The sequence below is a fragment of the Neolamprologus multifasciatus genome, chromosome 12 (genome assembly GCF_963576455.1).
Source record: "Neolamprologus multifasciatus chromosome 12, fNeoMul1.2, whole genome shotgun sequence".
NCBI lineage: Eukaryota > Metazoa > Chordata > Actinopteri > Cichliformes > Cichlidae > Neolamprologus > Neolamprologus multifasciatus.
Window position 1 is genome coordinate 598,439 of NC_140450.1, and position 13,704 is coordinate 612,142.

Genomic DNA, 13,704 nt, shown 5'->3' on the forward strand with positions numbered 1-13,704 from the left:
AGATGTTCTCAAACAGCAGTGCTGAGAGCCTTGTTGGCCGGTTCCCACAGCAGCCTGTAAACAAGCAGCAAACCATCCAAAAAACTTGATTCTGTTCATCTGGACGTTTCCTTCAGTGCTGGCTGACTGCAGGGTTCAACCTTATAAACAGGACATCTGCACAATGGCTGACACATGCAGCACTGATGAACGATGCTGCAGCCGCTCTGTGTGAACAGTTCTCATGGACATTGATCAGTGGACATAAGAATTTGCATATTAATGATGATGAACTGACCTCCCAGCACAATGACCTGTTCATAAGGTTGAACCCTGCAGTCAGCTGAGACTGAAGGAGTCACCTGATGATGATGAAACGTTTGTCTGAAAACATCCAGATGAACAGAATCAACCTTTTCCTTTTCCTTACCTGGATGACTGAGCGTGCATCAACATGACCAAACTCATCGTTTCCATAGAAACAGCTTCCTTTGACCCACACTAGGCTGAGTTTGCCATATCTGAGCCATAACTGCCAAGCGTGGCATCGATGTTTCTGCTGTCAGGAAACTGATTGAAGGTTTACTCTTACTGACCTTAAAACTTGTTGCTGTGCTGGAATCAGCCGATCTAACCCCAAGTCTCCTCTGCAGTCTGCGCCTCAGCCAACCGGTCCAAATCTTTCAGATGGATTTCAAACTTCCAGTTAAAACGTGTTTGTCACACAGGCGGACCTTCAGAACCTGCAACATTTAAAGTTTTCAGCCGGATGTTTGTGAAGACCCGGGAAGATTCCTGAGCCATCTGAGGAAAGCTGGGACATCTCGGGTCAAAGCTCAGACTTCAGACATTTTTCTGCTCGTCTGTTAGATTCTGAATTTTCATTAGCTGGTGTGGAGTCGGTCCTCACAAATACATAGCAGCTCTTCTCACATGAAAAGTGGGAGTTATCATTTATTCATGTTCCCGGAGCGCAGACAGATGGTCTGAGTGACGGCCTGATGTCATCCATCATTAGGGCATTACTGTAATCACACGCCTGCAGATCCCCGGGGATCAATAACGGTGATCCATCAGGTCTGCAGCTCGAGGCGCCGGGCACCTGAGCAGAGTTAAAAGCCCCGCCCCAACACGGCCTCCTGCAGGAGCAACAAGTTTCAAAGATGGCCTCTGTTTCACGATGAGCGTGACCTGAAGCTGACCGACAGGCGTTTGTTCGCACTGCGCTGAACAGAGTGAAAAATCTTTAAAGTGATGAAGATGGAGGGAAAACGTGAGAGCTCTGTTATTACTGCCAGTGTAGGTGTACTCGTATATGTGCCTTTGTGGGGACTGTGGTGTCATTAGCGTCCTCGGGGGACCCTGCAGTCGCTGAGTGCAGCACTTCAGTAATTATTCAGTATGAAACTGGCAGCTATCAATTCTTTTGTTAACTTATCAAAGAATGAGGACGTTTCCTTATCGTCTGATGACTTCATGGAAGGTTTTCGTGTGCCATCCTCAGACACCTGCACAGGGGCCGAGTATCTGAACACGTTTCGCTCACGGTAGAATCCAGCTCAGGGTCAGCGCCACAGTCCCGATGTTGCATTATACTGCCGCGGGTCCTCACAGAGACAGCTGGACCGGCGTGAGTGTGTGCTGCGGTGCAGAGGAGAGTGTTGGCGGTCGTAAAGTACAGGAAGCAGCTCGGTAAGTACAGATGAACCCTGAGTCTGTGGCAGGCCTGATTAAACATTAAAGTAATGGTGATCTGGATCCAGTCCAAACCTTTTCCCCGAAGCTCGGAGACCAGCAGGCCAATAATGTGTCTGCCAGCCTCGCTGCAGGGGGCAGAAGTATGTGGACGCGTGACTCAGTGTTCATTAATGCGCTGCTCTAAAAGCCTGCACTCGTGCGGTTTCAGTCCTGCGGTCGATGTTTGTCCCGCTGATATGACAGAACATTACAACGAACATTAACCCTTCACGAGGCAAAGAGCCGAGGTTACAGAGCAGCGTGACGCCGTTCATCATCCAGGCTTTGTTTGCTCCGGAGGACTCAGACCACACGTTTGTGGACGCTCCCGCAGTTGCTGCTTCATCTTATGAGTTTGAAATGAGGAAAAAGCTGTGATGTGAGCAGGTGAACATCCTTCCAAAGGAAGCGTGACTTGTCTTTAACACGTACCTGCATGTCTGTACCGCCCAGCCCTCCGTGCACACACCAGCCCAAACAGCTGCAGACTGACGTTTCCTGTCGTTGGCACCAAAGTTAAACTGAAGTGATGATAACATACATATGAGTGATGTCACAGACACACAGTGAGCGACGTCATCGTCCTCTGTTACTGAACAGCTGCAGACCAGATGTGCACCTGATGTGAGCGACGTCATCGAGATGCTCACCTGGTTGTTCCACAGCGTGTCCGCAGCACTCGGAGGCGTTGTTCTGCGCTGCACTGAACCTCAGACTCATGTTTGAATTGTGCTCGCGGCGCCCTGCTGAACTTTGACCTCCGCTTGAAGCCATGTTGAAGGAGCTCTGCCTCAGCGCCCCGGGTCACATGACCACGCGGAGCAGAAACATTTCTAAGCATCGGTTCGTCTTAGAAACGTAAGTACTAAGAGTACATGTACTCTATTACAACCTGACAGAGCTCAAGTTACTTTCCAACTTACAGCGAACCTGAACCTGAGCAGCTCCACGCATGGAACACTGAAACATGCCGATACGTTGAGCCGAACTCGGATCGACCTCCGATTGGGTGGTTCCGTGTGGTCGTTGGTGGAGGAGGGCGGAGACAACAGCCTCAGAAGATGACGTTTAACGCCATCTTTTATTTACAGTCTCACGCAGCAGGGCTCAGGTTTGTCTCAAAAAAACTGAATTTAACAGAAAGACGATCACCGCTGACCTCTGACAGCAGAGGAGGATGATGATGGTGGTGGTGATGATGAGGCTCGGAGCGGGGGGGGGTGTCTCGCGCAGCTGAGCTCATTAACGCGCTTTTAAACGCGGATTATTTGCGGCTCCGTCTGCGCGCCGCATGAATACTAATGAGGCCGCAGCGCTGCTTAATCACGTTAGCGGAACAATATCAGTGCGCCATTTGTGCGCGTTCCCACCACCTCTTCCTCACCTCTCCTTTCACCTCCTCCCCGCCTCCCCCTCTTGTCTTCACGCGTGCCAGTCACCTGCCGCCCCCCCGCCCCTGACTTCCCGCCTAAAGTGGATCCTGATTGGCCGTGAAGAGCGGGATAAAGGCGCGAGGACACCGGGCACGCTCACGGGCCTTTTTGTCGGAGAAGCTCATTAAAGCGTGTCCCCTTCAATACATGCGCGTCCCCGTCAGCAAATCCCTGCTCTGCTCCGGGAACGCGCGGCGGGGGAGTCCCGGGGCCGAGGCCGCCGGAGGAGTCACCGAGGAGTCACCGAGCCCGGGAGGAGACACCGAGGAGTCACCGAGGAGTCCCGGAGCAGATTGATGTCAGATTTTATATTTACATTCAAATAAGCACAAATATTAAGATCACACACACACACACACACACACACACACACACACACACACACACACACACACACACACACACACACACACACACAAAAGCCCGTTCAGCTATCTTCGTGAGGACCTTCATTGACATACTGCTTTCCCTAACATTAACGATGAACGCCTGACACTGAAACCACATTTTGAGCCTCAAAAAGGCTTCAAACTTGTGAGGACCTGTGTCTGTGTGTGTGTGTGTGTGTGTGTGTGTGTGTGTGTGTGTGTGTGTGTGCGTGTGTGTGTCCTCACAAGTGACTGTTGGTTCTCACAAGTATAGTAGAATGCAGATTTCGGTCCTCACCAAGATAGCTAGTCAGGTACACACACACACACACAGCGTCATGAAGTGTGTGTGTGTGTGTGTGTGTGTGAGGACAATAAATGTTTAAAAGCTCATAAATACAGATCAGAGTGAGCGAGAGAATCATAATCCTGTTGAGAGACAGCGGGAGGATGAGGAGGAGGTGATGAAGAAAGCAGCTGTTGTCCTCTAATCGGTTTTTCTGCTCTGTCACTCAGCCCCCCAAACACACACACACACACACACACACACACACACACACACACACATTCCTGCGCTTCATTTTCAAACCTGTTAAACAGAAGAAATCTGCGTTTGATTGAATTTCAAACACACAAATGACACATTTTACATTTTTGTGTCAGCTTGATTAAAATGATAACAATGTATCAGTCATCAGTTTATCATCAGTAACAGTTTCTGAGCTGTGGGCGGGTCTCAGTCTGATGTTAGGATCATTTTTCTCATATTTGATTGATGATTTTTTTTTTTTTATCGCTTTTAGTCTCCGCCCAGTTTTGTGACGTAGTTGTAAACTAAAATATTTCCTGTTTTTGTTTTTAACGATCAGCTGTTTGTTTGATCAGCTGCCCATGAGCCTGACCTGCGGGCTGAAATCAAACTACCAACCCTGCCTTCAGGCAGGAGCAGGTGAGCTCTGAAACACGCGCCAGGAAGCTGACCTGCGCATGCGTGAACACCTGCCCTATGAGGTCCTGTCCTAAGAGGGCTTGGACCTCCGCGGGGCCTCGGTCCAGTACCGGCCCGGCTCCGCTCCTCCCGGTGGGGTGTCGGTGTCACGAGCCGAGCTGTAAACGGAGCCAATAACAGCGCGTGCAGGATTCCCCCCTCCCCCTGTTAGAGGAGGAGGAGGTGATGGAGCTCCATATAAAGACCCCCCCACACGGCCCGCGCCCGCTTTGCTCCTGCTCCTCTCAGGATTTAAACTTCACCTCTGACTGAGACGCGAGCTGCTCCTCTGCTGCGTCTCCTCCTCGCGCCTCGGTCGGTGGAAACAGGAGTTTTTGACTGTGTTTTTTTTTTGTTTTTAATTTGTTCAGCGGCAGGATTTCTCCCTGACCCCGGCTCTGACCCCGGCTCTGACCCCGGCTCTGACCTCGGCTCTCCCCGCCATGGGCTCCGTGCTGCCCGGCTCTTCTCTGGGCCTGAAGCCGGGCTTCAAGCCTCCGCTGTCCCTCGCGGACATCATCACCTCGGACATCCTGCACAGCTTCCTGTACGGCCGCTGGAGGCACGTGCTGGGCGAGCAGCAGCACCACCCGCACCAGCATCACCTGCAGCACGAGGACCGCACCGCCCCGAGCGCGAGCCCCAAGACCGCGTTCACCGCCGAGGTGCTCGCGCAGTCCTTCTCCGGAGGTCAGTGACCAACCGTACAGCTCAGAAACAGCAGATAACAACAAGCATAATAACAATAATAATGATGATAATAATAATAATACTGTCAGTGGTAACTTTATTGTCTCCAAATTGATTTGCAGTATGTCCACACATCACACAACACAAAAAACAAACACACAAAATATTATTTTACTTATACTAATATAATAAAATAAATTATAGTAGTATAAGTGTTGTTATTATTAATAATATAATACTATTATTAATAATAACAACAACAATAATAATTGTTTGATTGATTGATCACATTTCTTCTTCTGTTTTTTTTTTTTACTCTTTTTATTTATTCTCTATATTTACAAATACTTGTAAATATTTACACAAGTGTCGCATAAATTTAAATTTTGGAGCCTAAAACGAAAAAGATAAAAATCTTTAATGAAACAGAAAAAAGATTTAATTTAACATTTAAACTCGTATTTAAAATAAATCTGTTAAACTGTTTAAATATGAATTTAAAATATTGATTCTTGTTCGTTTGTTGCTAATTATCCTCATCAATAACTGATCAGATTTGATCAAATTCTTTGGATGATTTGTTAATGAACAAACAGCTGCTGATCGGTAATCACGTCCGTGATCTCTCTTTCAAAGCGCGAGCCGCGGCCCGTTTCTCGCTGTCGCGCGCTCACTTCTTTTTTATTTTAATGCGATTTTATTGTGAAATTCGTTTCCGTTCTGGGTGAAGTTCGTTGGGGATAATTTAGGAGGAGCGGCCGGGCTTCGGGTGGATGCTCCGGGTCAACTCTCCGACGGACGTGTCGCGTTTTCCCGCGGCGGCCTCAGCTTTCATCTTCACGCCTTTACTCCCGCTTTTCTCTCCCCGCGCGCTCCTTCTGCTCTCCCGTATAATGTCCCGGGGTTTCCTGATTGTAGACGTGTTCTCGGGAACATTTCCTGCTGCTTCCATCAGGTATTCATCTTTCATGGACTTTTTCATCCATAAACCGGCAGAAAAATGCGCTCCGAGCGTTTCCGACGCAGTTTAAAATGCGTTTAAAAAGTTCGAAGCAGCGCTGTCATTTCTGTTTTCATTTTTGAATTCCAATTGTAGAAGCAGGAGTGACACATGTTGACATGAAAATCTGCGCGCTGTGTTTGTGTCCAGAGGTGCAGAAGCTGTCCAGCCTGGTTTTACCCAGTGAGGTGATCATCGCTCAGAGCTCAGTCCCAGGTAAGCTCACCTGTAAACCTCTGTGGGTTCGCTGGTCTCTCTTTAATCACCGGTGCCGTGTTCTACTTACGCCCTCTCTTTACTGTTTTCTGTGGTCCCAGGAGAAGGTCTGGGCATTTTCTCTAAAACCTGGATCAAAGCGGGGACAGAGATGGGTCCGTTCACCGGACGCCTGGTGTCACCTGAACACATCGACCTGTACAAGAACAACAACCTGATGTGGGAGGTGAGGCAGACTGCTCTGTTCCAGCGCTCATGTTTTGGTGTCTTTCTTTTTCCTTGGATTTTTTTTCTCGAGCAGCTTTGTGTGTTTCATAATGAAAAATAACCCTCCGTTATCCTCTACTGGAAAGCAGCTGTTTGTGTTCCTCAAAAATAAATCAATAAATCATTAAAAACAAAAAACTGTGTCTTTGTTAGAGGAAAGTTTTAGGTTCAGTGTTGCCCCCATGTGGAGTTCCCCAAGGCTTGATTCTGGGGCCGTGTCTTTTCTCCCTTTAAGCTAAGAAGTCTGCAGACTTTCAGCTGTCAGACTAACTCACTCAGTTTTAACACTCTACTTAATTAGTCACCTACTAGTAACGAGCTCCCGCTAACTCTACAGCCAGTCAACTTTTAAAACTCACAGGAGCAAGTGGCTGGCTAAATGCAAACATACTTGCTAAATAAATACCCGAAGGCTAACTCAATGCTAACCATCGAGTCTTCCAGCTTATTTCCAGTGTTAGCTAGCTGCTGGCTGAACCTTTACAGACAAACCTCAGTATTTACTTAAAGTTTGCTGGTTAAGAAGTTTAGTGACTTGCTTTTAGCATACTAGCTAGCTCACACCTAACTAACAAGTCAATTGCTAGCTAGCCAGCTAATTGGTTTATCAACAACATGGTTAACTGTTAACTATCCAACTACTTGCAACAAGTTACATGGCTAATCTAACTTACAAACTTATATGCTGATTCTTAGCTTGCTATTAAAATAACTGAACCAACAGATTAGCATGATGATAACTGTTAACTGGTCCTCATATGCAGTTCCACTGGTTAGCATGTCAAAAAGCTTAGTTATTATCTGTGTATGAGGTCTTTGAAATAACCACCTACTGAGAACACTAAACTAATGACTTTAGCTGGTAATAGTGTTTACTTTCTTCTTCCTGCCTCCCTCCTCAGGTGTTTAATGAGGACGGCACAGTCAGGTATTTTATCGATGCGAGTCAGGAGGACCAGAGGAGCTGGATGACGTACATCAAGTGTGCGAGGAACGAGCAGGAGCAGAACCTCGAGGTGGTCCAGATCGGCAGCAGCATCTTCTACAAGGCGGTGGAGGTTAGTGAAACTCGGTCATGTTCTAGCTCCTCAGGTATCATCGCACCTGCTTCCACCTGCAGGGTGACATCATGTGACCCAGGTACATGTACACCTGCGTTCACGGTGAGATGTTGGTGGTTCAGAGGCTGAGGTTCTTGGTGGTTCAGGGATCTTTTCCTCCTCATGTCTGCTCAGAAGTATTTATCTTTGCTTTTATCAAAGCGCCTGCTGGAACAACAAAGGAATCAATAAAGACGTCCATGTTCCAGTGAATAAACCCAACATCACTGCACACCTGAACAGACTCTACACGCCTCTTAACCTACACCATAAACGTGCACACAAAGGTCACTGAAGCAGCACAGCAACTACAGAAACAGCCAAAACAGCAGTGGAGCAGAGGAGGGTGGTTGTTATTCCACGTCGCTTCATCATGTTCGGAAAAGCTTCTGAGAAGACTCCAGATCCACGTGAAGGAAACATGGGAAGCTTCAGCGTGCTGCCGTCACCTGTTCTCTAAAATGAATCCTTGAGCGATGAAGCTCGGCCTGATTTCAGGCGCCGTTCTTCGACCGGCTCCTCCAGGTGTCTGAGCGTAACCCTCCACTCCGGCGGTTCTGATGCTCGAAGGTTAACGACATGCAGCTGGAATTTAAATAGATTTGAACTGAAGAAAAGAAAAACAGAAATTCTGAAAATGTTTCAGAATTTATGACAAGTTTGAAAGAAAGAATCAAATATTTACAATAAAACAATAATACTGTGATAATGAAACGCAGTAATGTTGCTATGATGAAGTAAACGCTGATCCAAGTATTTATTGCTCTTCCTCTTTTCTCTTCCCTCCTCAGACCATCCCTCCCGACCAGGAGCTGCTCGTCTGGTACGGAAACTCTCACAACACATTCCTGGGAATCCCTGGAATTCCTGGAGGAGAGGACGAACAGAGCAAGAAGACCAAGAGCGGTAATCATTTTTGATTATTGATCAGTGAGGTCATTGATAAATCTACTCAGTTAGCCAAACATCCAGCAGCGCTGCAAGAACCCTGAAAACAGCAGCAAAAATATTGTTTCATTGATATTTTATTAAATCTGTGTTGGAGTCATCGAAAGGGCCTTAATCCATCACACTGTTATTATTATTATTATTATTATTATTATTATTATTGTTGTTGTTGTTGTTGTTGTTGTTGTTGTTATTATTATTATTATTATTATTATTGTTACACATGAAGTTCTTTCAGATATAAAATATTATTTTGGAAAATAAAAATTTATATTATTATGAATGTGTGAGAAAAATAATGTATATTTAATTTATCTTTAATCAGTCTGGAAAAATAACCATTTAAAAAGTAAATGTATATTTTATATTTGGTTTTATGTGTGTGTGTGTGTGTGTGTGTGTGTGTGTGTGTGTGTTATAATGGATAATATAAGTATATCATTGTAATATTGCAGTTAAAGTACACATTAGTATAAAAGTGTACACATTTAAAATTTGTAGTAATAATAATATAATAAAATGACAAATTAAAAATTAAATGCATGTATGTTCAAATATATTATTGTTGGATTGCTATTCATAGAACTAATAATCATTATTATAGGAAAAATAAATAACATATATATAGTTCCATACATATTTAGTGTTATAATAATAATAAGAAGAAGAAGAAGAAGAAGAAGAAGAAGAAGAAGAAGAAGAAGAAGCAGCAGCCAAGTTTCAGAGCGGTGCTGTTGGGGCAGTAGCTTGACAGTGACCGTGGGGAGGAAACACTCCCTCCAGCAGAACCTTTCAACATAAAGGGCTGTGAGGCGATTGTTGTTGTGATTTGGTGCTGTATAAATAAAGTTGAATTGAAAGGTTCCTCTCCACAGGTGAGAGGGTGGTCTGAGTTCAGTCTGAAGCTCTTCTTCTTCTCTGCAGATGATTTCCACACCTGTGAAGGCTCCACCTCCACGACCTCCACCTCTTCCACCAGTCTGGGGCGCATGCGATGTGTTATCTGCCACCGCGGCTTCAACTCTCGCAGCAACCTTCGCTCCCACATGCGCATCCACACTCTGGACAAGCCGTTCGTCTGCCGCTTCTGCAACCGTCGCTTCAGCCAGTCGTCCACGCTGAGGAACCACGTCCGGCTGCACACCGGAGAGCGCCCCTACAAGTGCCACGTCTGCCAGTCCGCGTACTCGCAGCTGGCCGGTTTGCGGGCGCACCAGAAGAGCGCCAGGCACCGCCCCACGGGGGACAGCGCCGCCGCAGGAGGAGGTGTACTGGTGGTGGGAGGAGGAGGCGGGGTGCACTCGACGCACTCGCCGCCGCCTCCTCACCCTCCCCAGCTGACCGCCGTGCCTCACCCAGCGTCGCTGGTTCACCACATACCCACCATGGTGCTGTGATGGGGCGACGGCGAGAGGAGACGAGCTGAAATAACTGAGGCGCACATGGACACGTTTCAGGCCGGAAATAAGACAGGAACCTGCTCACGTCTCATCAACCAATCAGAGAGATGTTTCCAACCAACCACTAGAGGGCGCCATCGTCTTCTGCAGAAACAGCAAAGCTTCGTCATTAAACTCACCAACAAACAAACGTCCTCCTCCAAACATCCAGCAGCTCCATCACCCAACCCAGGGCACTTCCTGTGGGGGGGCGTGGGGCGCTGTTACGTGCATGGAAACGAGTTTTAGCCGACATATGACCCTCCGCCCCCCGTACCCCACCCACTGGTACAGTTTGTTCTGAATGCGCTGCTTCATGAGGACAAGCTGAAACAAAAGATGCATGCTCCTGTTGCATGACGAGTCGTGTTCGGTCCTTCGTGTACGTTTGAATCTGTGTCCGTGAGCTTACGTGTGCCGTGCTTTGGTCTGCATGCTCCAGCTTCTCTGTTAAAGGATGTCATGTACGTGTGAAAACAAGAAGAAGATGCTACAGTCTCCAAGTCTTTCAACACTCAGACTTCTTCAGAGGACAACACTGAGTTTCTGGTAGACAGCCCACCTGGTCAGTTTGTCCAGGTGTGGTCACAGTGAAAAGAAAGTACACGACATATCTGCTGCTTAGCTGGTTTCAAAATGAATTAAATCTGATGAACAACAACACAGTCTGTGAAATCTTAAGTCCACCCTTTGTTTGGATGGAAGGGTTACTAGAGAAAGCCTCTTCTCAGTTTATGTTTCCAAACCCCACCAACACCTCGTACCAACTGTCAGCACGGTGGCTCGCTGAATGAACCATGAACTCCTCTGTATGCCAAAGTATTCACATGTGAGGCCGTCTGTCTCACAGCTAAAGCTTGGACCAAACCGGACATTGATTACAAGCACAGCAGGAAACCTGCAGCAGAACGGCTGGAAAAGACAAGAATGGAGCTGCTGCAGCGGTCCAGTCAAAGTCCAGACCTCAGAGAGCTGTGCATGACTGAATGCTGGTTTTACTTACCGCTGAAGCGTGGGGTGGACTCAGTTTTTCACAGGACTGCATGCTGTGCCTGAATACTAATTCAGTAGTAATGTGTTAGTTTGTTGAGTTAATTATAAAATAACTATTTGTGACTACATTCATCTATTATCAGAGCAACTTTATTGACACTTTAGCCTTGTTATGCAGCAGTAGCCACCACGCTAGCACTTTAGCTTACACGTTATGTATTTAATTAAAAAAAGCTCAAATGAAAAATTTAAATGTAGAGCATCATTTTACTTTCACTCTAAAAGTTTTCGTTTTAAACATTTTAAGCTTAAATGGTACCTGCTAGCCTAACATACTGTGGTAGTTACAGATAGTTTCATACAAATGTATTAGCCTGCTAAGGCAAATTAGCAGGCTAATGAATACATTCATGTATTTTATCTCATGCTCACCACTGAAGAAGGAAGTTGTGTTTTGATATTTGGTGTAGCTAACATGTTAGCTGCATGCTAACATGTTAGCTACAAACACATTACTGGCCAACGAATCAATCTGCTAAAAAAGTCATTAAATCCCTCTGAAGAAGTTCACCACTTATTAGAGTAAGTAGAGTCTGAAATTTAGCATGTTTTACTGTTTTTTCATTATTAATGCTGATAATGTTTTAGCTGTGATGCTAACTAATTAGCAGGCCTAAACGGGCTAACAGATATGTTCGATAGAAAAAAAGAGAACTGTAATTTTATCTCTTCCCCACTTTTTACCCTGAGGCCTGATTTGTGTATATGATGCTCAGAATGATGACAAGAGACACTAATAACTGACTGAGCCTGTTAACTGACAACTAGCTGTCAGCCTTTTTTCCTGCTGTGTAAATTAGCATCGTCAAAGATAAGAATGTGAATATAAACATGAGATGTGCCCAGAACATAATTCTATTGTCACTTTATCTCTGTATATGTATATGTAGAAGGTCATATATGGCACATGTATTGGTAATGAAGTATGTTGACTTCTAAAAGGGACACTGTATTTGAGCCTATATACTCTTAATAAAGTGTTACTGTATCTCATCTTCACCCAGCAGTCGCCTCAGGACAACTGTAAACTAACGTAAAGACCCTGCAACAATCTGACAACCTCCAGTGAGGAAGCACTTAGTGACACACATACGCATGCACACACACATACACGCACACATGCACACATACGCATGCGCACACACACATGCACACGCACACAATGGCATCAACTGGGAATTTAGTGTCTTGCCCAAGACTGGAGCAGCCAGATCGAACCACCAACGTCCAAAGATGACCTGATTGACCTCCTGAGCTACAGCTCTTTCAAGAACGTTTGAGATGAAGGTTGGAGACTGGCTGCGCTGTTTGAACAAGGAAAAGATCAGACACTGCATGAAGTTTGTTTATTGACAATTACAAAATGTTCAGTGACGCTGATGGTTTTTGATTATTTCCTCTTTTCACTGCTAGAGATTTTGTGTTTGAATTAAAATAATTTTTTGTTGTCTTTAATGAAACTGCTGTTGTGTAGAGGTGAAGATGACAGTGCAGACAGGGTGGAGTGGGTGGAGACGACTGTCACGGGGGATTGATAGATGTTTGTGAAGGACGCTTAGTGTTGGTGCGACACAGGAAGATGCTGGGATAGGAGGAGTCAGAGGAAGGACCAGTTCCCTGTGCAGCATAGTTTAGCTGGTGGGCGTGTACTGGACGTGTCATCTGGATGTTTCAGTGGGAGAAACGTTTCATCATTATCATCAGGTGACTTCTTCAATCTAGACTTGTAGTCGAGACCGAGACAAAAACGTCTTTAAACTGCTGCTTCGTTTACAGGTGTCGGGCATATTATGTGTTTTTGCGATGCACAGCCTCCTCACCGCTGTCCACTGTCTCACTCACTCACTGAGAGGACAGACGACGCTCCACGTGACTCTCACGCTCTCTGTTTTTCACACAATGATATTATCCTGTATCCTCACATGTGATTGGCCACAGTATGGAGGGATTGGAGCATAGCTGAGCCACTGTGAGAGCTGAGCAGCCAAAGGACATTAAGTGAGGAGCGGCTCTCGCTCAGTGGGAGTCGAGTCTGATTCACTACAAAGCGCTCTGTAAGCACGGCTCTTAGAGCTGATGCTTTTGAAATGACACATCATCGAACGTTACGTTGTGTGTCATGGAAACTGTTGACTCCAGATCTCCCGACCACTATGTCGACCTGAGACGGCGAGACCGAGACAAAACCGAGACCACGTAAAAGTGGTCTCGAGACATCCAAGTCTACTTCAGTCTCAGCTGAGTGTAGGCCTCCAACCTTATAAACAGGACACTGACTGAAACCAGTAGCACTGACAACAGTGCGCTGTGAGGTGGAGCGAGGACCCAAATGCAGCCTAACCGTAGCCCGGCTGGAGCAAACAAACATAATGAAGCAAACTGATCTCAGTGCACATGAGACAGAGGCCCAGACATGACTGAGCTGAGGGAGAGATACGAGCAGAGCAGAGAAACAATACACAAGATCTCAAACCTCATTCAGAAAT

General features: G+C 46.2%; 1 protein-coding gene across 1 annotated transcript; it reads left to right on the plus strand.

Moving 5' to 3' along the window:
* The first annotated feature begins 3,643 nt into the window (after positions 1 to 3,643).
* LOC146506038 (PR domain zinc finger protein 12-like) lies at positions 3,644 to 12,771 on the plus strand. Its single transcript, XM_085179618.1, has 6 exons — positions 3,644 to 5,195; positions 6,346 to 6,411; positions 6,513 to 6,637; positions 7,581 to 7,736; positions 8,570 to 8,684; positions 9,651 to 12,771. The coding sequence occupies exons 1-6, from the start codon at positions 4,949 to 4,951 to the stop codon at positions 10,121 to 10,123; spliced, it is 1,182 nt and encodes a 393-aa protein (XP_085035744.1). The 5' UTR covers positions 3,644 to 4,948; the 3' UTR covers positions 10,124 to 12,771.
* The last annotated feature ends 933 nt before the right edge of the window (positions 12,772 to 13,704 follow it).

Bases quoted from the DNA above. Each gene is read 5' to 3' on its own strand.
- LOC146506038 (XM_085179618.1), top strand. From the start codon at position 4,949: ATGGGCTCCGTGCTGCCCGGCTCTTCTCTGGGCCTGAAGCCGGGCTTC. The intron at 6,638-7,580 runs GTGAGGCAGACT...CTCCCTCCTCAG, and splicing joins ACAACAACCTGATGTGGGAG to GTGTTTAATGAGGACGGCAC. The intron at 7,737-8,569 runs GTTAGTGAAACT...TTCCCTCCTCAG, and splicing joins TCTTCTACAAGGCGGTGGAG to ACCATCCCTCCCGACCAGGA.